This window comes from Lutra lutra, chromosome 12 (genome assembly GCF_902655055.1).
Source record: "Lutra lutra chromosome 12, mLutLut1.2, whole genome shotgun sequence".
NCBI lineage: Eukaryota > Metazoa > Chordata > Mammalia > Carnivora > Mustelidae > Lutra > Lutra lutra.
Window position 1 is genome coordinate 10800165 of NC_062289.1, and position 22879 is coordinate 10823043.

The window sequence follows — 22879 nt, forward strand, 5'->3', positions numbered from 1 at the left end:
TCTTTAAAAAAAAAATACTGATTCAAAGGGGCACATGCACCCTGATGTTTACAGCAGCATTATTAACAATAGCCAAACTATAGGAAGAACCCAAATGTTCATCAACGGATGAATGGATAAAGAAGATGTGGTAGGGGTGCCTGGGTGCTTCAGTCAGTTAAGCTTCCAACTCTTGATTTCAGTTCAGGTCATGATCTCAGTGTCATGAGATCCAATCCTGTATTGGGCTCCATGCTGGATGTGAAGCCTGCTTGAGATTCTCTCTCCCTCTGCCCCTTCTCCCTCCCTCTCAGAAAAAGAATGCTGTAGTATATATATATATATATATATATATATATATATATATATATATATATATATGATAGAATATTAGCCATCAAAAAGAATGACATCTTGCAATGTCATGTTTGCAATGATATGGATGGAGCCAGAATGTATTATGCTAAGAAAAACAAGTCAGAGAAAGACAAGCACCATATGATTTCACTTGTGTGGAATTTAAGAAGTAAAACAGATGAACATAGGGGAAGGGGGAAAAAGAGAGGGAAGGAAACCGTAAGACTCTAAACTAAGAGAACAAACAGGGTAGAAGGAGGGAGGTGGGCAGAGGATGAGCTAAAAGAGTAATAAGTAGTAAGGAGGGCGCTTGTTGGGATGGGCACTGGGTGTTAAATGTAAGTCATGAATCAATCACCAAATTCTACTCCTGGAACCAATATTACACTATATGTTAACTGACTAGAATTTAAATTAAAACTTGGAACAAAAACAACAAAAAAAAACCTTTTCAATTACAAATAGCTATATTCATATACTCTATACCTTTTTGGCTTTATCAGTATATGTTAGTTAAAAATAAAGACAAAAGATAAATGGGGAAATAGCTACTGCAAAAACCTGAAAACGTCATTCTGGTATTAACATACAGTAGTAGTTCTTGTTTGATGAGAAATCATCTTGTTTAACAGCGGGTTCTTGGTATTGATGTAGTAAGTGATCTTTCAGAAATAGTATGAGAGAGCTTGTCAATGAAGAAGTATTCAAGCGCTCTGAATCCATTACAGATGACATCTTAATTATTTCTTAATGTGAATGTTTTCTGTAGTATATGTTGATCCTATTGAACTTACCTGAATCATTTTCTATAATATGCTTTTGTACAAATCAGCATAATTTTTATATTTTATCAAGAAACCACATTCTATTACATAGTCTTTTAAAATGGAATATTTACTGCTTATATTCTTATGGAGTAAGCATTTATAATAAATTGATTTATAGAAAACATCTTTAATAACTTATTTATGGGTATAGAAATACTAACAAAGTAAGCATGTCAAAATGAGTATAAGTAAAATGTAAGCATGTAGAGATCTTAATTTAAGAATAACAACCAAAGTGAAAGGTGTTTGGGGATGCCAATTACCTAAGAAAGCACCCTAAACCCAATAAAAAGGAAAGCAGTCTTTGAAATTGGCTCCTAGATTATTAGAACAACCAAATTAATGAGTCTTGAAGTCACACAATTTGATGCAATTAGATTCAGAACAACCAATGTTATTCTCTAAAATCAGTATTCTCCCTCATTACCTTAATTTTGGCATCAAGATTATCAGATTTTTAAAATATATATTTGCAAATAATTAGGGCAAGACACTTTGAATTATGAAACTCATTTTTTAAAGCCCATGATGTGACTGTGTGTGTGAGATTTTATAAGATTATCCATGAGCTATACTGGTTCACTTTTTATAATATAAATCTATGAATAAATGGAGAGTCCAAAAGTGTAGCATTTTAAAACAATTTAAAATTTTCCAAATGCATTTAAAGATCTGTATGTCTTAAAACAATGTCTTATTATATACAATATTTTTTATTATTTTAGATAGAATTTTGCTTGTTTCTTCCCAAAATGAGAATTTCTTTCTTTCTTTTTTTTTTTTTTTTCCAAAATGGTGATTTCTTAATGACAACTTTATTGGGGATATTGGACACTGCTTGAATGCATTACAATGTTAGAAATCTATGGGGTGCCAGGGTGGCTCAGTTAGTTAATTAAGTGTTTGCCTTTGGCTTAGGTCATGATCTGTGGCTTTCTGCTTAGTGGGAAGCCTGCTTCTCCCTCTCTCTCTGCCTGCCTCTATACCTGGTTGTGCTTGCTCTCACTCTCTCTCTGTCAAATAAATAAATAAAATCTAAAAAAAAAAAAAACAACCCTCCCAGTAGTTTCCTGCTAAGACACCTGGGTGTCTCAGGTCATTATCCTAGGGCCATGGGATTGAGTCCCACATCGGGCTCTTCCCCCTGGGGGAAACCTCCTTCTCCCTTTGCTTGTGCTCCCTCTCTCTCTCTGACAAATAAATAAAACCTTAAAAAAATAGAATATTAGCTAAACAATAAGTCATTATTTTCCAGCTAATTATCTTTCTTGGCCCCAAAGTGACCAGAGTCAAGGACAAGATAGGTATTTATTAACTCAGTATACTCTCTCTCTCTCTTTCTTTTTGAGTGGTATTATCTACTAAACTTCTAATTTAGTCTTAAACAATACAAAGCTTAAGTTTTCCAGTGATAACTGAATGTATTTGTGTGAATGTGATGAATTTACCTCTTTACCATTTGAGAAAAGTTGACAGAATAGGAAAGTAATTTTTGTTTCCTTTATTATTCTTTAAATGTTCCCCTTGTTTTTATGTGTTTATTTTGTCCCCGTTTTTATAGACACAAAGAGTCCTTTAGAGTGGACTGCAACAAACATTTGTTTTCTACTATTAATTTGGGGGCGTTGTATGGGCTAATTAATATTCTTCATTATTATCTAAAAATCGCATATGTAGAAAACCATGGGTTTTAATTCAAATACGTTTCCCCTCATTTAGGAATGAAACATCAAAAACAACAGTAAATAGCAGTAACAGAAAAATTGACTGGTATAGTTACAAGAGGATTTTACTATCACCCATACTTCCCAAATAAGATGATGATCTAACCACACTGAATACCAGTCTCCTCATTTGAAAAAGAAAGACACTTTTGCCCTATCTTATAGGGATTTAGTAAAGATAAAATTCTATTAAGTAAGACAACGGGTAGAATTGGCCTTTGTTAAAAGTTAATTTTGTTACTGTTAAAATTAACGGTTAAGAGTAGTCTTACGAGTTCTTGACACAGGGCTCATTCCCTTGTAAAGGAATTCTAAATGAACTAAAAAAGGTGTGTATGTACACATGACATTGCGCAAAAACAAAACTCTCAACGCAGATAAGGGTGGGAACAGATTAATATTTTTTATCCTGTGCTTAAAGGAATCCATTGCTTATAAAATAAAAATTAAAAGTTACAAACTGGGGCGCCTGGGTGGCTCAGTGGGTTAAGCCGCTGCCTTCGGCTCAGGTCATGATCCCAGGTCCTGGGTTTGAGTCCCACATCGGGCTTTCTGCTCAGCAGGGAGCCTGCTTCCTCCTCTCTCTCTGCCTGCCTCTCTGCCTACTTGTGATTTCTCTCTGTCAAATAAATAAATAAAATAAAATAAAATAAAAGTTACAAACTTCAGTATAAACATTAATTGAGGTTGGTTTTGTTTTCTTTTTGGAAGTTTTGATTTTGTCAGATTATTGATTTTTGATTGGTTTGAAGGAGATTAAGTTGTTGCTTGTTAAATTTCTGGAGCAATAACAATGAATTGCATTTGCCACTTTTTTTTCTTAAAGTAATTAAATACTGCTTTCTTTATTGACCAGTTTATTTAATTTCAAAACTGGTATTTGTAATACAAGAAAAATTTACCTTTGAGTATGCAAATTAAAGGAAATAACAATTAGATCAATATATGTAAAAAACCCCGTATTTTATAATAAAATATTTGCATGTCCTAATAAATTTGAAAATCTGGATGACATGAAAAGTACTGCAGAACAAATGCAAAGATACATATAAATTCTCTAGTCTTTTCAGCAAATTTTGCTGGAGCAATTGGATATACATAGTGAAGAAATAGGAAACTCCACCTAAACCTCGTACCTTATATAAAAGTTATTTCAAAATGTATCATAGATTTATACATACACTTGAAACTGTAAAACTTTTAGAAGTAAACGCAGGAAAAAAACCTATTCTCTGTGACTAAACAGAGTTCTTAGATATATCACGAAAGGCCCCAATTCATAACAAAAAGAAGGTATTAATTTGACTTTATAAAAACTTAAAAATGTGTAAATCCCTGTTAAAAGGATTAAAGAAACGACCTACAGGTTGGAAGAAAGTATTTGAAAACCAAAGACTACTCAAAGGATTTGCACCTGGAATATACAAGGAACTCTTAAAACTCAGCAGTAAAAAAAAATAATCCAATTATAACGTGGGCAAAAGACATGACAGGACATTTCACTGAGAGGTTATACAGAAAGCAAGAAAGCACACAAAAAGATGTTGCACATCATTAGGTATTTGGACAATGCAGTTTAAAATTACAATGAACTATTATTACACACCTACCAGAATGGTTAGAATAACGCCACCCATAAACATCATCAAATGCTGGGAGGAGAGGAAGTGGAAATAAAAAATGGATCATAATTTGACAGGTTATTATAAAGCTAAGTATATACTTACTGTAAAACCTAATAATCATCACTGGGCAGAGTGCCGCACACATGTCAGAGAAATACTTATGTTCATATAAAAATATTCATAGCAACTTTATTCATAATAGCCAAAACCAAAATAATCCACATGTCAGTCCCCAGAGGAATGATTAAACAAAGTGTGATACATCCGTAAAAAGGAGTACCACCTGGCCATAAAAGGAACAGATTATTTGTACACGCATAGCGCAATGAATCTCAAAGGCATTACGTTTCATGAAAACAGCAACATCCTAAAGCTTACATGCTCTATGATTCCATTTATAGTACATCCTCCAAAAATCAAAACCGTCAGAGACAGAGAAGGAATTAGTCGTTGCCAAGGAACAAGGGAAGGAGTGGGGATGTAAATGTGACCAAAAAAGAGTAGTATGAAGGAGTTCACACATGTGGTGATAAAAGTCTTCTGAATCCTGATTGGGTGTGGTGACACCGGTCATTACATGAGATCAAACTTTTGAATTATACACGCACATGCCAACACATACACACACACACACACACACACGGAAGTAAATGCCAGTGAAAACTGAATATATTATCCATTTAATAATATTCTACCCATTTTGATTTCTACAATTATGTAAGATGTGACCATTGGGTCAGCTGAAAGAAGTATTCAAAATGTGTTTTGCACTGTTTTTGAGATTTTTTGAGAAGCTACAGTTATTTCAAAATGAAAGTTTAAAATCATTTGCTGGAATAAAAGGTGATAAAATGCAAAAATAATGGTGTAAGAAAAATAAGAATAGAGATTCAAAGAAAAATCATTAACATTATTAAGAATATTTTAGGCCAAGAAATCAAAATTATTAGTGATTACTAGTCCCCATGCTATATAAACTTTCCCAAAACATTCAAAACAAAGGGGGAGAGGGGCGCTCCTCAAATTACTCTGAGTAGCTTTACTGAAAGAAAAGTGACAAAATTAAACACCTGCAAATATAAACACAAAATGGTTGTTAAGAATATGGCTGTAACCATTATATGTAAATTATAATTAAAAACAATTTATGAAGGTACTAAATGGTGATAAGGAGAATAGAAAAACGTCTTTAAGGAGAAAAACAGTATTTTAAAATCTGTTAATATTTTCCATTATTTCAGTATCTCAAAGGAACAAAAAAAAGATGCAGATAAACTTCATTTGATGATGATAAGAAGACCTTCCACGAAATTAAAACTTAAATTCAGGGTAACAAATAAACCAAGACAAGATGCAGCCATAATAAATAGAGTAAGAATAAAATGATGATACTTGCACTCAAATCAACAGTCACGATCTCACTTAATACCGAAACATGTTGGTAGCAGACTTTAAAACAATGATGAGGAAGAAATCTCTGCTTTCACACTACCACTTCATGGTCTTCTGCAGCTCAGGTCCATACAATGATATGTAAAATATATATACAAAAAAGTTACTAAAAAGAATGACCTTTAGTCGAGAAAATGAGATCTAGTGCTGTACTGCCAAATAAATATGATGAAATTTTAAATTTTCTTGAAGTCACATTTAAAAATATAAAAAATGGAGAGTTGGTGTTCATCAGGTACAAAGGTCCAGTTATACCACGTGACTGAGTTCTAGCAATCTGCTGCCCCACACAGTGCCTAGAACTAACAGCACAGTGTGTGCACTTAAAAACTTAAGAGGGTAGATCTCATGTTAAATGTTCTTACCAAATTAAAATTTAATGATTTTTAAAAAGAAATAGAATCAATTTAATGTATATCTACATAATATATACAAAATGCTATGATTTTCACATGTAATAAATTAAAAATCAGTAAGGAAGTATTTTATGTCTTCTCATACTGTGAAGATCATTCTTTTTTAAAAAACAGATGTATCGGGACGCCTGGGTGGCTCAGTTGGTTGGACGACTGCCTTCGGCTCAGGTCATGATCCTGGAGTCCCGGGATCGAGTCCCGCATCGGGCTCCCAGCTCCATGGGGAGTCTGCTTCTCCCTCTGACCTTCTCCTCGCTCATGCTCTCTCTCACTGTCTCTCTCTCAAATAAATAAATAAAATATTTAAAAAAAAAAAACACAGATGTATCTATCTGTCTATCTATCTATTTATTTATTTATTTATTTAAGAGAGCGTACACACAAGTGGGGGAGGGCCGGAGGGGAAGAATCTTCAAGCCGACCTCCTGCTGAGCTCGGAGCCCTGCAATGGGGATTAGTCTCTTGACCTTGAGATCATGACCTCAGCTGAAACCAAGAGTCAGAGACTTAACCAACTGAATCACCCAGACACCCCACTGTGAAAATCATTCTTGATCTTACTTCCACAGGCTTAATTGCTGGACAGGATGGCAAATTAAAAGCTATCTATCTGCTTTGGATAGATAATACCTTCATCGTAGAACATCAAAATGCAACAATAGTTGCTCTCCATTCTGGAGAAAATCAGGCACTTTCCTTAATGATCTATATGGAGAAACAGAATTTTTGTATTTGTTCTTAGTGTGTAAGTGCCCAGGGTAGGGAGGAGAAGAGAGAGCGAGGGCTCAGTGGTTTTGCAGGATGAGTATAATAAATGAGCTGACACTAGGGCAATTTGCCTTTCCTGTTTGGGGGAAATAGTTCTAATTTTTCAAATTAATGATTCCCATTATCTTGACTGATACCAAATATCTTTTCCAGAAATAGAGTATAATATCAGGGATTTTTAGATTCTCTCATAACAATATTCTAATGTAAAGACATTTACATTGTCTCCATGTAAAAATTTTCTATTGCCTAAATTTCCATGATCCTGCATTATAGTCTGGTTTTCTTCTCACCTCCTTTCTCTCTTGTGTCCTGTTCTTTTATTTATTTATTTATTTTTTCAAAATCACTCTCTTTGCTTTCAGTCATACCTATGTCTTCATTAAAGTTCATACACAAATGACTTCTAGATCTTCATGCCAGTTTTTTCTCCTATATTTCAAGCTGTATGTCCCGTTAACTCGAGATTTCTACGTATATGCCCTAAGGTTACGCCGAATTATCTTCCAAGCCTGCTGCATTTGTTTGTTGTTGTTTTAACATCTCTTGCAAAATTACCATAACTCACCAAGTTGTGCAGGAATGATGTGTGGACATCATCTTTGATTCGTTCTACTCTTGGATTCTTCATATCCAGTCAATCACTGATTCTCTGAGTTCCATCCCCTAAATGCCCCTGTAATCTGTCAATTTTGCTCTATCCTCACTCTTGGGACACTACCAGGGGCCCAAGACATCTTCTGGAGTGAACCATGAACAGTTATGCTGAAGGACGCTCCTATAAAATCAGACTGCTCATTATCCCGTTTCACGGCTCCCGTGCAGGGATATACCCAGAGTTCTTGCTCATTAGTTATCTTTATCAGTGAAGTCTGAAGGCATGTAGAAAATTTCCAAGGCAGTCAGTTCTTAGTGGCGGGGTAGTAGTCCGAAGAATACATTGTGTACCCTCTTTGACAATAACAACTTTCCCTGAGGGAAATCTGGAGCCTGGGAAACCATATCGTCACCTGAGAGCATGTTGTTACCAGCTTCAGTTTATATAAACACTTCAGCAATTTCCATATGATTTCTCATTAAAAAGAGCTCATGTTCTGTAACTGTGATTGTTGTTGTCTTTATAGATCACATCAGGAGGTCTTGAGTACAAACTATTTGCTCCCCTGGATCGAGGCAACAGCTTGTCACTGGGTTCCCTATTTCCAGATTTACAATAAGGCTGTCTTCAGAGTGAACATTCTAAAATGCAGATTTTTCCCAATCACTTGGATCAGGAGATCCTAAATAAACATAAAATCCTGTTTTTTCCAATTGAGAACTTGGGAGGGGACCTCAAAATGAAGTACAAGCCCTTTTAGAATATTCATGATGTCACCACTGCTCACTTCTGAAGTTTAATCTAATTTTTGTTTAGATTCCAGATCCTCTGACCCCGAAATAGTGGGTGTTTTAGTCTGCACTTTTCTTTTTTGCTTTAGGTATTATGTCTCTCTACTCCATTAAATTGTAAGCAGTGGTGACAGACGCTTGGTGCTGGCCACTGTCTCACCCCCAGGGCCTGAGATGGCGTGGGGTGCTCCAAATACCAATGAAATATTGGCCGAATGGATACCTTTGGTATAGTAGTTAGATAATTTCATAATTTAATCTTTTTTATTTATATATGATGATTTTATATTAACTTTATAAGGTTTGTTTTTAAAATTAACAAAAGAAATGAAATATATACTGAAATAAAAATTTAAGAAAGTAAAATTTTTAACTGAGTATAAGTAGATATCTGCAAAACATTACATATCTGTGACACTTAAGTACCTATAATTTGGTAAAAAAGTCCTTTTTAGAAACAGAGTATCTCTGCTTCTGTCCAGACCATAATATTAAAATACCATGAGTTTCTCAACATTTTTTCTCCTAATAACATGCTAAACAAAGAGAGAAAATAGAGAATATAGACTAAATTTTCTTGTTAGCTCTAATTCTATTATTGTGTTAATTAATACTTTGACCTTTTGAGTGGATATTCAACAGCCTTTTCGAATCCTTTATTTTATCTAAACAAGTCACATTTTGTATCATTTCCTCAGTGGAGTGGTACAGAAAGTGACAGTCTTCTTCAAATTTGTTGACAATATTTCTTGACAATGCGAAGAATAATTCACATCTCTAGCTTGATGCAGGGTAGAAATACCTAGAATAATTATGTAAGTAAGCAATTGAGATGAAATTTTAAAAATCCTCCCATGTATTCATTTATTGAGGTTCTCACTTTTTGTTTAACATGTTTCTATTGGAAGAAATTGTTTATTAAACACATTCTGAGAAATTGATAACTTATATAATACTCAATACCTATATATTGATTTATAGTTCATTTTTCAATTTATAGTTTGTAATCTTATTCAAAAATGTATTCCTCGACTAATACCGGAGGTAGATTTCATTGATATCTGCTGTTCAGGTAAAGAAACAGACTCAAATGTATTACCTGTTTGCTCCAAATCCAGGTAGGATACTTGCTTCTTTGCCTAGCTATCAAAAACATTGCATGTTTAATAAAGGTCATACTCATAGTTTGTGGAAAATGAATGTTGTAGTGATTTTTTAATCAACATAATAGTAATCTAAGGATGGCATTTTAGTAAGCTGGCCCAAGTATGCCTCTTTTTTTAGGAAAAGAAATCATAGTGTGAAGTAATTGATAGACACAAATGATTATCTTTTTTCCCATGATTATCTTTAAAGTCAAATACTGTTTGTAGTTCCATAAAATGATTAAGTTGAAACTTAGAAAATTGCCAGTGTTTATTTCACTTTGACCATGAAATGCAAATTTCATGTAATCCTACCTAATAATATGTGCTCTCTGGATTCCTGGTATTTGCATGGTGTCCTTTTATCTGGATCACACTTTCCCCATTAATTCATTTTTTTTTTTTTACTCAAGTATTAGTTCATTTGCTCAATTCCACCTGGAAAATCATTTCTTTTTCCTAAATTAATACTCAGATTCTTTTTTCTTTTTTTTTTCAATCATTTTGGTCTATATCTCTTCTACGGCAATTATATTACCTATTTCTCTGTATGTCTCTGTCTTTTATGAGACTTGGTTTTGTTTGCTTCTTGAACACCACACGCGTTACAGTATTTTTTTTATGCCAACTTCATGAACAAGAACAGGTCTAGGGCTTGAACAGGGGGCCTGGGAGGAATAGAAAGTGGTTGCCAGGAGCTTGAGGGTGGGTGAAATGGGGAAAGGTTGGTCAAAGAGTATAACTTTCAGTTATAAAATAAATAAAGTCTAGGGATCTGATGTACAACATGACTATAGCTGATAAAATTCTTTGTATAAATTTGCTAAGTAGAACTTTTAAAAATGATAAATATGTAAGGGGATGGATATGGTAATTAATCACATGGAGAGAATCTTTTCACTGTGGATATGCATTTCAAACCATTATGATGTACATTTTAAACATTTATCAATTTTATTTTTCTCAATACATCTGAAGAAAATATGCTCTGGGGGGCCACACATGCTACTCATTTCACACTCGCGGTGACGTCCGCTTGCATTCAGATTCTGACCAGCATTTTACTCACTGAGATACTTAGGTGACTTGAAGCTTAATCTAAGGAAATATAAAATGGGGACTCTTTTTAGACTTTCTAGACTATCACAATGTATTTCCATTATAGATTTTAAAGTGTTATAAATGGAAAATCACATGTATTGTTTCAGAAAAAAATTGGGCAAAACTCTACCCAGGACAAAGGGGAATTTAAAAATTTGAGCTCCCAGAATTTGTCATAATATAGCCATCCATGTTTGTCTACTTTGTCTACTCTTTGCTTTTGATTTGTCTTTGCTCCTCTCATCAGTGTGTACAATAGTGGTAAGCCCCAAGCAAGTAGATGTAGGGAATAGTTTAGAAATCTAATCAATGCAACAAGATTTTTTTCTTAGAATTTTGTTTGAAAATTAAAACAAAAACCTTTCCATTGTCATATGAAAGGGAAAAAAATGAGCATTCCTAGTCAAGACTCTTGTGCTCATTAATGTTGGCTCTTTTCTAGAAATCTGTGTTCTCAAGAATAGTGTACACATTCAGGGTTAGTTCAAAAGAATTAATGGTACCTGCTGATGGTAACTGATTCTATTACATCAGTGGCTTCCTATTTTGTAAAGTGATAAAACCCCTAAAGCATGTGGAAGTTTTTATAAAGCAAGTGCAAGTTGAGGAATGTACATTAAAGAAGGACCAGGATATTGAAACCTATGCATATTCAGTTTACCTGTACATATGTAGGGAGTAATTTAATTAATTAAAATCATTTAAAAATATATACAAAGTTAGAATTTCACCAGTGTTCTTAAACCTACATACCCAAAAGGGAAACATTTTCAGTGTTTGGTCAGATTTGTGTATTTGTTTATTTATTTATTTATTTATATTTATTTTTTTAAAGATTTTATTTATTTATTTGACAGAGAGAGACACAGCAAGGGAGAGAACACTAGCCGGGGGAGTAGAAGAGGGAGAAGCAGGCTCCCTACTGAGCAGGGAGCCCGATGCAGGGATCCATCCCAAGACCCCAGGATCATAACCTGAGCCAAAGACAGACACTTAACCACCCAGGCATCCCAGATGCATGTATTTAATACAGAAAGGCAGGTAGTGAGATAAATTATTCCTTGTCTAAAAACCAAGACTGCATGTATCAACAAGGTAAACATGAGTTTTTACAGTTTGCTATCAATCTTAGTTAAGCAAATAAACATATGATGAGATTACACACAGTATTCAGGATACCATTCTGTCTATGCAAATCCCAACACTAACATGTTTTCATGAAGAAAACACCTTATAAACATGTACGGACAGTATGACAAGCACTTTGACAAGCTATGACATAAAATTCTAAAAATCATTCCTAAAACTTAAGTATTAGTATCTCAATTTTTTTAAGAGTAAAAAAATTCGTGGGATGTCTGGGTGGCTCAGTGGGTTAAATGTCTGCCTTCAGCTCAGTCATGATCCCAGTGTTCTGGGATCGAGTCTCACATTGGGCTCTCTGCTCAGCAGGGAGCCTGCTTCTCCCTCTTTACTCCCCCTGCTTGTGCTCGCACTCTTTAGCTCTGTCAAATAAATAAATAAGATATATATTTAAAAAAAAAAAAAAAAAAAACCTAGTAAGTGGCAACGCCAGGACTCAAAATATGCCCCTACCCTTCAGCCTGGCTATTATGGTAATCCAAAATAAGACCATTACCCTAATATAATGCAAATTTATTATTGTAGGCATGGGTTGAATGAAAATGTTTTATTAGATTATTCAGTTAACACCATATGAATATGATTTAACTAGGAATGTTTTATAAGGAAAAAGATAAATCGATGTAGAGCAATAACGTACAAATTGCATTGGTTTTATAAGACTGCATGTGGAGAGAGTCTATTCTTTGAAGTATAACATTATAAAATTTGGGTCTGTCATCTTGCAACTAAAGATATTTTTGTTTGACACATTGTTAAAAGCACTTTAATTCTAGAAAATTCAAAACAATAACTTCTATAATCAATTTACTTTAATTTCCAGAATTAATCACAATCTCACTATGTGATCTTGACAGCGTATCTCTTTTTTGACAATAACGAACCACTTGACTGACACATTCATGTCTTGAAATAAAAGAATTAAATGTGATCTGATGTGTTCATAACTGCGTTACTTCACTTTTTTATGTTCTGAAATAGGAATTTATTTGACGTGGAACACTTTTGCTGTAGTCTTTATGGGTCAAAGGAAATCATATACATTGCCCCTAAGCTCTAAATGTATTATTTGCTCAAATCAATTTGAAAACTCATTAGTTTAGCTAATACTTTAGTAAGACAATAAGTTTACCACAGCTATGCTCTCAAATGAGCAGGGAATATATAATTTCAACAAATCATAATGGCTGCTATTCAGATAAGGAAGGAAGAAGGAAAAAAAGAAGAAAAGGGGAAATCAGGCCTCGAGGATGGGAGGAAATGTTGATTTATAGCAGCAGTATTTTCAGAATTTCTAACAAACTTAACTGCTAGAAATCATTTCAGCCCCCGACAAGAATTTATTATGTATTATCAAAACACTCTTTTGAAAGGGGCAAGTAAACTTATTTTTAACCTGAGAAAATATTTTAACGTTCTCCCCAAATTAACTTATCCTCTGCAACAGACACAAAAATTTTGATAAGACAATTTTGATCAAAGCTAATACTAATACTGATAATAATCTCTGTAATAGTAATTATATTCCTGAATCAAAAACCAAGCAACCTGTTTCTGCTTTTCCTAGGTAATTCAGACCATCAGTGCAGTGGATAGAGATGAATCCATAGAAGATCACCATTTTTACTTTAATCTCTCTAGGGAAGACACAAAGAACTCAAGTTTCATAATCATAGATAATGAAGGTAATGCCATTCCCTCATAATGGCTTCTGATCCTTTCTTTGGGAAATGTGCTTGATTTTAAGGGGATTTATAATGTTGTTTTTTTGTAAGGTTCTTGCAGTATGATAATGTTGAGAAGTAGAGCAGTGAGAAGCAGTGGAAACAGCAAACAAAACCTGACATCACGTTTTGAAAACACTAGCCCCATTTCTCACTGGATTTCTTTAAATTAGAAGCACATTTTCAAGTCATCGGTGGCTAGAAGACCTCGCAAAACTGAATGAACCTGCAGATATAATGGCAGTACTAACCCAGTACTTCCTTTCGTGTCTCGTAAAATCAAACTTCAATCTAAGGGGAAGAAAATGATACATACTTACAGTCATGTTAGCTTGATTGATTCAGAGATATTTGGAGTCATTAATTTGAAGCTATAAATATATAAAATTGGTTTAAGATTATTCTCTTTCCTTCAAAATGAAATGATCCTATCAATCTAAAGACACAGTGTGCCATAGGGTTTCATGTGGAGAGACAAGAGTATCTTCTCCTTCCGTGCAGAGGTGGCTTGACTTTGCATGAAGCCACTTTTCTTGTTATAATATGGGCCTACTTTAATTTTACTTTATATCTTGAAGATAAGAAACACCGTAGGATTTATTACTGAAGTATCCATAGCCAAACACCTGCTGATACCCTTCTTTACACCTGATTCTGGGTTTCGATCTACGGGAGCTCTTTTGTGGACAATAAATGCAGGCATGTTCTCTCCCTTTTCTCCTTGCCAGATTTCTCAGTGAAGGAAACTCAACTAAATTTAGGATTAAAAAATGCAAATATCACTAGAAGAAATAAGTTACAACTTAGATTTATTTATATCAACATAAGTCACTGGGGCAAAATAAGTATATTAAAACAAAGAAAATAATTAATTGGGTTTAATGTTTGTGATTAAAAAATAATCTGGTAAAATATGAATTGAAAAATGTAAACTCTCTTATCTTTTCAGTCTGCCTGGTCAATAAAATCCCCAGTTTTATAGGTTCCAAAGCATGATGAAGAATCATTTTAAAAAGATGATTTGGAAAAAAAATAAAAATAAAAAATATAAAAATAAAAAGATGATTTGGGAAAAGTGGTTGGCAAGCACACACATTTTGAAACACTGCATTTATTTGCATTTTTACTGTTTGTGTAACCTAAGTTTTGATTACTACAGAAAATATTTGGGGGGGGGTGGCAATACAAAAAGGAGAGGGAAATATAGGACTCAGATATAAGAAATTGCACCAAAAAAGCTTAGAATATTTTGGGATTTGGGGAGAAACAACTTCAAAAGGGTCAAAGTATATATATTGTTCATCTGTGCTAATTTCTTAAATGTTCTGACTAGAAGAGCGATCAGTGCTGCTGAGGCTAAACTGTTACCTGAATTTTAAATAGAAAATGGGTTAATAATGTCAAAGTAAAATGAAACATCCCAATAGAATTTTCCTACCAAATAAAACTAATCCTTCTGTCTCATTAGTAAATACATGATTTGAGACCACTTGTTGTGATATTGGTAGATGACTTTGAAAGTCTTACGTATTTATAGTATTTGTGAAAAGAATGAGTTTCTATTAGACAAAGCACTGTGTAGTGAGTAAATAACCCAAATGAAACTCATACTGTGATCATAAATTCAATATCAGTAACCTCTATAAAATATTGACATATGATTAAAAAGCTGTTTTCTGTGTTCCACATTTACATTTTCTATCTTTATCAAAAACATTTTGGAACTGATTCATGTAATTCATCTAAGATTGTAATTATGGTTTAGGCAATGCCAAGTCAATAATGACTTTTTGAGTGGATCTTTTGACTTTTTATCAGACATTTCTTTTTTATTATTTAAACCTACTTGATATATCTATATTATTGCCTCTAGTACAGATGACTGGTATGAATTTCTTCTATATTGTTGAAAAATTACACACATGGGTTTTTGTTTTAGATAACACAGCTGTAATTTTGACTAATAGAACTGGTTTTAGCCTTCAAGAAGAGCCTGTCTTCTATATATCTGTCCTAATTGCTGACAATGGAATCCCATCACTTACAAGTACAAACACCCTTACCATACACATCTGTGACTGCGATGACCATGGCAGTACACAGACCTGCAGAAATAAGGACCTTATGCTTGCCATGGGATTCAGAACAGAAGTCATACTTGCTATCTTGATAAGCGTCATGATAATATTTGGTAAGTAGTGCTGAACTGAACTATCTTCATTTATTAAAAATAATTAAAAAGTAGTTAATTCCATCATCAAAATATGGGGTGTGTGTGTGTGTGTGTGTGTAATTGCTCTTCTGAATATGTTGCAATTCTTAAACCATGGAGTAAATGAAAAATAGAGTGACCATGCATTTCAAGATGAAAATGAATGATCCCCGAATTCTGAGTATGTCAGCATGTGTGTGCACATCTGTGTAGGAATGTTTTTGACACTAAGCATTGGCAGTGGACAGCATATACAGTTATATAACAATTAGCAATAATAGTAGTGACCTTCTGTTGAGTGCTTATTATACCACAGGATACTGTCTTGAGTGTTCACATGCAGTATGTAATTTGATTCTCACGATAACCTTATGAAGTAATAACTATTAATCACCTGTGTTGTATGAATGAAGAAAGTAAAACTCAAAGTGCTAAGTACTTTACAAAGGGTCATGGAGATGTGCTAAATTCCCATAACTGTACACAGTCTATTTAACCCTGTCCTGCAACTCACTAGAGCCCTAGGACCACAATGAAAGAAAGTAAATAGGTTGGGAGAATGCAAAAGGAGGACTTTACTTGATCAGAGCGCTAAACACAAAAGAAATTTCAATTAAATAGCTCCTTTTTTTAATAGATTTTACTTATTTATTTATTTATTTATTTTAGAGAGAGAGAGCACGCAAGAGGGGCGAGAGGGAGAGAGAGAGTGTGCACTAGAGGGGCAAGGGGCAGAGGGAGAAGGAGATAATCTTCTGTAGACTCAGGGCTGAGCGCCATGAGAGTGGGGCCAAACCTCACAAGTCTGAGATCATGACCTGAGCTGAACTGGAGTTGGCCACTTAACAGACTGGGCCACCCAGGCGCCCCAAGCTCTGTTTTATTTGTTTGTTTGTTGTTTTCAGGTGTAGATGTCATATCCATTTTACAGATGAGGCAGATGAACCGCAAAATGTTTTATCGGGCTTCCACAACTACAAATAATTCATTTAGCATCACCGTCTCTCTTTCTTCAGCAAACCAGTCAGTATATGTAACCTAAACCCTCTCTTACTTCCCTTATAACTCTATGTCAAGGTCAACACCACTTTACTGAGTCCTGTGAACAGTTGTATCAGCCACCGGTTCTGTAATCCCAAACTCACTGCTCAAAATGGCATCTGTGTTTCAGGGATTGCTTTGCCCTCACTCTTCTCATCTTTCTCAAAGCTCAAAAATCATGCATTCCTCCTTACCGTCCAAATTGCCATTCTTTCCTATTCAGCCTCAGTTTTTATGATAATTTTTAATCGTCTTTGATCCTAAAACTGAATATAGAGCTACATAGCTGGGAATCAGAACCAAGTGTAGTAAAAACAGTGTAGGGTTTGAAGGGTGATAAGTACTGCTTTACTCATAGGGACAGACCTAACCCAAGACCAAAAGCCCTATGAGTAAAAAAGGACAGTCTCACAGTCAAGGTCATGACTAAGATTTAGAGGGTGGGAAGTATGGGTCAACCAACAGACAGTAGTTTTCTTTGAAAGTGTCATGAATACTCTCTCCCATTCATAGCTTGAAAAAATTATTTATTAGCTCCTTCTCTATACCAACCATATATCTGAACCGAGTTTCACAGTATCTGGATTCAAACTCAATGACCTTATTTCAAGAACACTATTTCAGTGTTTTAAAAGGTAAGATTTACATAAAGTATGGCCTAATATATTTCTCTTTATGATACTGTTAATAACATCATTTCATGTTTATTTCAGTTCCTATAGGTGAAGTTCTGAATAGTTCCAAGGCTATGAAGGGGTTGGCTATTCTCGATACATACATACGCATGCACACACAATTTTCTCTAAATAGACAAAAGGTGCTTTGAAATTTTTCTATTTCTACATCATGTTAAAATTATCTTAATAAATATTGATTGTGGGGCGCCTGGGTGGTTCAGTGGGTTAAGCCGCTGCCTTCGGCTCAGGTCATGATCCCAGAGTCCTGGGATCGAGTCCCGCATCGGGCTCACTGCTCAGCAGGAAGCTTGCTTCTGTTCCTCTCTCTCTGCCTGCCTCTCTGCCTACTTGTGATCTCTTTCTGTCAAATAAATAAATAAAATCTTTAAAAAAATAAGTAAATAATATTGATTGTGGGCATACCGGTGTTATGATTTAAAAAAAATGATAGTTTGGGCTTTCTGAAATTAATGTGAAATCACTGAGCACAGGTTCTAAACCAGCTTTTTGGTGGCGTATACTTTGTAGTCAATGGGTGTTAACTTAGAAAATAATTATGCCACAGAATTTGTCTCACTGGGGAATTTCAGATGGCTCTGTTGTGCTTAACTTCTCTTAACATGGATTATTGGTTACTAAAATTGACAAATACATATAGATTGGAAAATGTTCCCATATGCTCCTTTCCTTTTCTGTTTTCAATATATAAAAAATACAGTTTTAAATGGATTATCATCACGAAACAGTTCACTCTTATTTTTATGATGTAAAAATAATTTGAAATATAGTTATACTGCCTTCTGTCATTCTGCATGCCCCTTTTGTAAATTTTCAACAGCAAATACTGTAGTTGAGTTTTGGGGAATCAAACGTTATTCGGGGATATTCCACTGTACAGGGGATGACGTCACCAACCCCGGCATGGCTCCAGGCTCCACTCTATGTTTTCTTTTCTTATAATCCTGAAATCTAACTCATGTCCTGAGCTTTTAACAAAAGCAAGGATTGCAAGGCTTATTATAAATAACATATAATATTGATGAATATGAACTTATTACATTAATATATATTCACATGTTATACTTATTACAGTATGTTGCTTAATGTTCTCATACGCTTTCTTTGTCAGGGTTTATTTTTTTGATCCTGGGTCTGAAACAGCGAAGAAAGCAGCCTCTGTTTCCGGAGAAAGGTGAAGATTTCCGCGAGAATATATTCAGATACGACGATGAAGGGGGAGGCGAGGAAGACACGGAGGCTTTTGACATCGCGGAGCTGAGGAGTAGCACCGTCATGCGGGAGCGCAAGCCGCGGAGAACCGCCACCGCGGAGATCAGGAGCCTGTACCGGCAGTCTTTGCAGGTTGGCCCGGATAGTGCCATTTTCCGGAAATTCATTCTAGAAAAGCTCGAAGAAGCTAACACGGATCCTTGTGCCCCTCCTTTTGACTCCCTCCAGACCTACGCTTTTGAGGGAACGGGGTCGTTAGCTGGGTCCCTGAGCTCCTTAGGCTCCGCAGCCTCTGATCAGGATGAAAATTACGACTACCTTAACGAGTTGGGACCTCGCTTTAAAAGATTAGCATGCATGTTTGGGTCTGCTATGCAGTCAAATAATTAGGGCTTTGTTATTATTTAAAATTTTAAAAAGGCTAGTATGTGTTTGGGCACACTGCTAGTCTCTTAGTAAAGAGTTGTGTACTGCAGTTCTCGGGGTGAGGGAGAAAAGTTATAGCATCTTCTGATTTCCTTGGAGTAAATGCCCTTGGTTTTTCAAGCTACCCACATGTTGTCCCCGAATGCAGATGTGGAGTGATGCTAGCAGTCAGCTCTCATGTGCCAATGCAGGCCAACTGTGGCATGTAACTGAAGTACTCCTCTGGCATTTTTTTCACTATTTTCACTACCATCCAATACAAAGTTTTGAATGTTTAATGTGAGAAAGGCCCTGAACTAGATCAACTTAATATTATTTCAGTTATCCTTTTTTGTTTTAATCTTACAGAGTGAGAGTGTATTGTTTATGTGTTTTAAGTTCCTGATGCTATACAAAGAGAAACAAATACCTAGTAGAATCTGGGTGATGATATAAAACTTTTAAAAAGTGTTTATTTTTTATGAATAAACAAGTTTCTGAGATTCTATGACTCACAGTAGTTTGATATTTTAAAATCATTGTCAAGGCCATACTTGAAAACTGATTTCAAATTTAGACAGATTCTTAGGTATATTGATTAATCAAAGATACAGTATAGATTGGTATTATCTTTGATATTACAGATTTATATAACAAAGGGAGTATGAAGATATATCTGGGACATTTAATGTTTTTTTTTGTATGTAGCCAAAATACATCTTTACCATGGCACAATGCAATAACAAAATACATGTCAAAATTTACTCAACATTAAATTTTAACTTTATGATAATTGTGGAAAGCATGAAAATTTTTAAGTAAATTTTTATTGCCACTAAAAATGGTAGCAGTAAATGAAAGAAGTATTTGACTCAAAGTTGAATTAATATTCATGCAAAATATTATGATCACCTGTACTGATTCTCACCACGCATAGAATGAAACATGATAAAATTCTTAGCATTTCCTTTTTATTAAGAGCTTAGACCAGAACTGATTCTTCAGTGTCATCTTTTTTATTATGGGATATAAAATTAGGTGCAATAGTTACTTTTATTATAACATTATGAAGGAAGTATGCTAAGCTGCCGGACACGATAAAATCCACGGAAACATCCAGATATCAAGCTTTATGATAACGTCAGATAATCAGATAATAAAACCCTTTAATTTTACCCAGCATTTTCAGAACCATCCTTATTATTCTATATAAATCAAGATGGAATTCAGAATTCATAGGTGGAACAGAAAGAAAATGGTGAATAATACAGTGTCCTCAAAATTGTTTTATATGTTCATTTCTTATTAGCAGCATGTGGAAATGAGCTGAACCAAACTGACCATTTATGTTTAGAGAAAATAGTTTGAATAATGTTTAGCTAAAGATAGTGGGTTTGAATAGCTACAGTATTATTTTCCTCTGTACTTGGAAACATAAACACCACACCGTGTAATAGAAGGGAGGTTTTCCACCGATGTCCATTCAAGTACCGTCATGTCAGTAACATAGGTATGAACACTTTACAAAAGCCCAAGACTGGAAATACGACAATTTAGGAAAATATTAAAAGTGGATGAGAAGTGATAAGTCATAGAAAATCCTTAGGCATTCATATGCTCATTTACTTAGGAAAGAGTGTGAATACTAAACAAAATGTTCAGAGAGAAAACTTGCAAGTAAAACAGAAATGTGTGAGTTGAGAGAACATTTCTATTTCTATCATATTAACATAAAAATTGAAAGAGTGTAATTGGGGATATTTTCAGGGATGATTCCGTAAAGGATTATTCCCTGTATTTAAAAGATTGTGCTATATCTAATCTTGGTTGAAGAATTGGAAAGTACAAAAAGCAGCAGATAAATCAATCCATGGAAAATAGATGAGAAAAACAGAAATAGGGTTTTCTGAGGCTCAAGTAGGTTCTATCATGGGTGAAAGCCTTACGAACAGCTTATCAATTTGGACGAACACTTTAAAAAAATGCACACGTTTGAGTCCAGTGGCACTAAGCAGGTGTGTTAAACTCGGCTTCGTTGACGATGAGATTGTTAACTCTAAGTACATAGGAAAAGAACATGCATGGTTGCATATCGATTTGCTAGTCTTAAATAATATCAGAAAATACTATCTGATTCTTGTACAGAAGTTGCAGTTAACCTAGAAATTGTGTTCGGTCACATTTCAATCACACTTGACCTTTTTACGGTCACCTGGGTGTTGCAAGAACACAGCTGTATTCTGACCTAAAGTCGTGGCGTTCAGATCTCACTTTTGTAAGTTTTCATAAAGGCTAAATCAGTGCAGATATTTATGAAAATAGTACAGCTTCGCACTAACACTTGCAGTGCTTAAATACCTCCCTCCGTTAACTCACAGGTTTATGTGTAAGTCCGGGATTACTCATGGTTGAAACAAGAAAATATTTAAAGGCCTTTCAGTGATCATAGGCGTTCACACCCCATCCGTGCTTGAGCCTGCAGATCCGAGGATGACTTGGTGCGCTTTTGTTTAAGTAACGGTGTGAACTCCGTCGAACTGTCTGCTCTTGGCCCGGCTGAGTTGGTCATCTGTAAAATAAGGCCCAGTTCAGCTATTGCACATGGCTGTTGGGGCCGACGAGCAGTCCCTGACCCACGGAAGAACCGCGTCGTTGTGGGAGCTGATGCCATGCGGCTGACCTCGCAGACCCCTTTCCCTTCCAGGGCTGAGGGCTCTGCGCGGCTTCACAGCGTGTTTGTGATCTGAGTCCACTTTCTCACCCCGCCTGGAAGCCGGGTGTTCCTCTGTCCCTGCTCATGTCTTCCAGTCTCGTGTTCTAGGCCCGCAACACTCTGCTCCTCGGACATTTCGCTTTTGCATTTCCTCGCTTCATTCAGGTCTGTGATGGACTGTGATTTCCTTAGAAAGGCCTACTGGCCATCGTCTTCCACGGTGGCCCTCACTCCTCCTTGCTTTTATTCAAATCACTTAGCCACCTGGTATTACAATATATACATACTTTTTTTTTTTTTAACTTGTTATGTCTTTATCTCTTCTTAGAATGTAAGCCGTAATGGGCAAGGAATTCTCTGTCTTGTTCATTTGTTCTTGTCTAAAATTGTTTGTAGCCCATAGTAAGTGGACCAATAAATATTCCTGAATACAACAGTGAATCCCAATCTATTTTACTTGGTCATGCATAGAACCACATTGAGTTTTGTTAAATAATAATATAGAATTAATATATTTTTCAGAATAGGTCACCACTGGGCAGTACTCGGGTACACTAAGATTTTTCAAAAGGTTTCTAGTATATGAGTTTGGCGTTTTAACTTGTTTGGACCTATTGGTATCATCCCCAGGGATGACAAAAGGTAATGTCTATAAACTGTTCAGTCAAAACAGGTCCTATGATAAATGCCGTAGAAATTCTCATATGAATAAGTTACCATGAAGTGTGATGAATACGAAAACATGTGCAATGTGTGAGAATTCTGCTTTCTGGTTGTAATACAATACTTGGCAACAAATATATTGTTAGACTTGCAAGGCTACTGGAAACCTACAAGGTAGCTTCACGATCTTTCGATCTTTCGAATGACATGAGAGGACGTTAGATATCAAATACACTAAAGGCTGGGAGACAAATTCGAGAAATAAATGGAGGAAAGGAATATGTGGTT

At 35.1% G+C, this 22879-nt stretch overlaps 1 protein-coding gene across 2 annotated transcripts in view; it reads left to right on the plus strand.

Moving 5' to 3' along the window:
• The window catches only part of CDH19 (cadherin 19), a 94913-nt gene extending 72564 nt beyond the window's left edge, over positions 1-22349 (plus strand). For both annotated transcript variants that reach the window (XM_047698319.1, XM_047698320.1), the window contains 3 exons: positions 13494-13611; positions 15590-15841; positions 18710-22349. In XM_047698319.1, the coding sequence (XP_047554275.1) occupies positions 13494-13611; positions 15590-15841; positions 18710-19200 (861 nt within the window). In that variant the 3' untranslated portion in view covers positions 19201-22349. The remainder of the gene's footprint in view (positions 1-13493; positions 13612-15589; positions 15842-18709) is intronic.
• Positions 22350-22879: the final 530 nt, after the last annotated feature.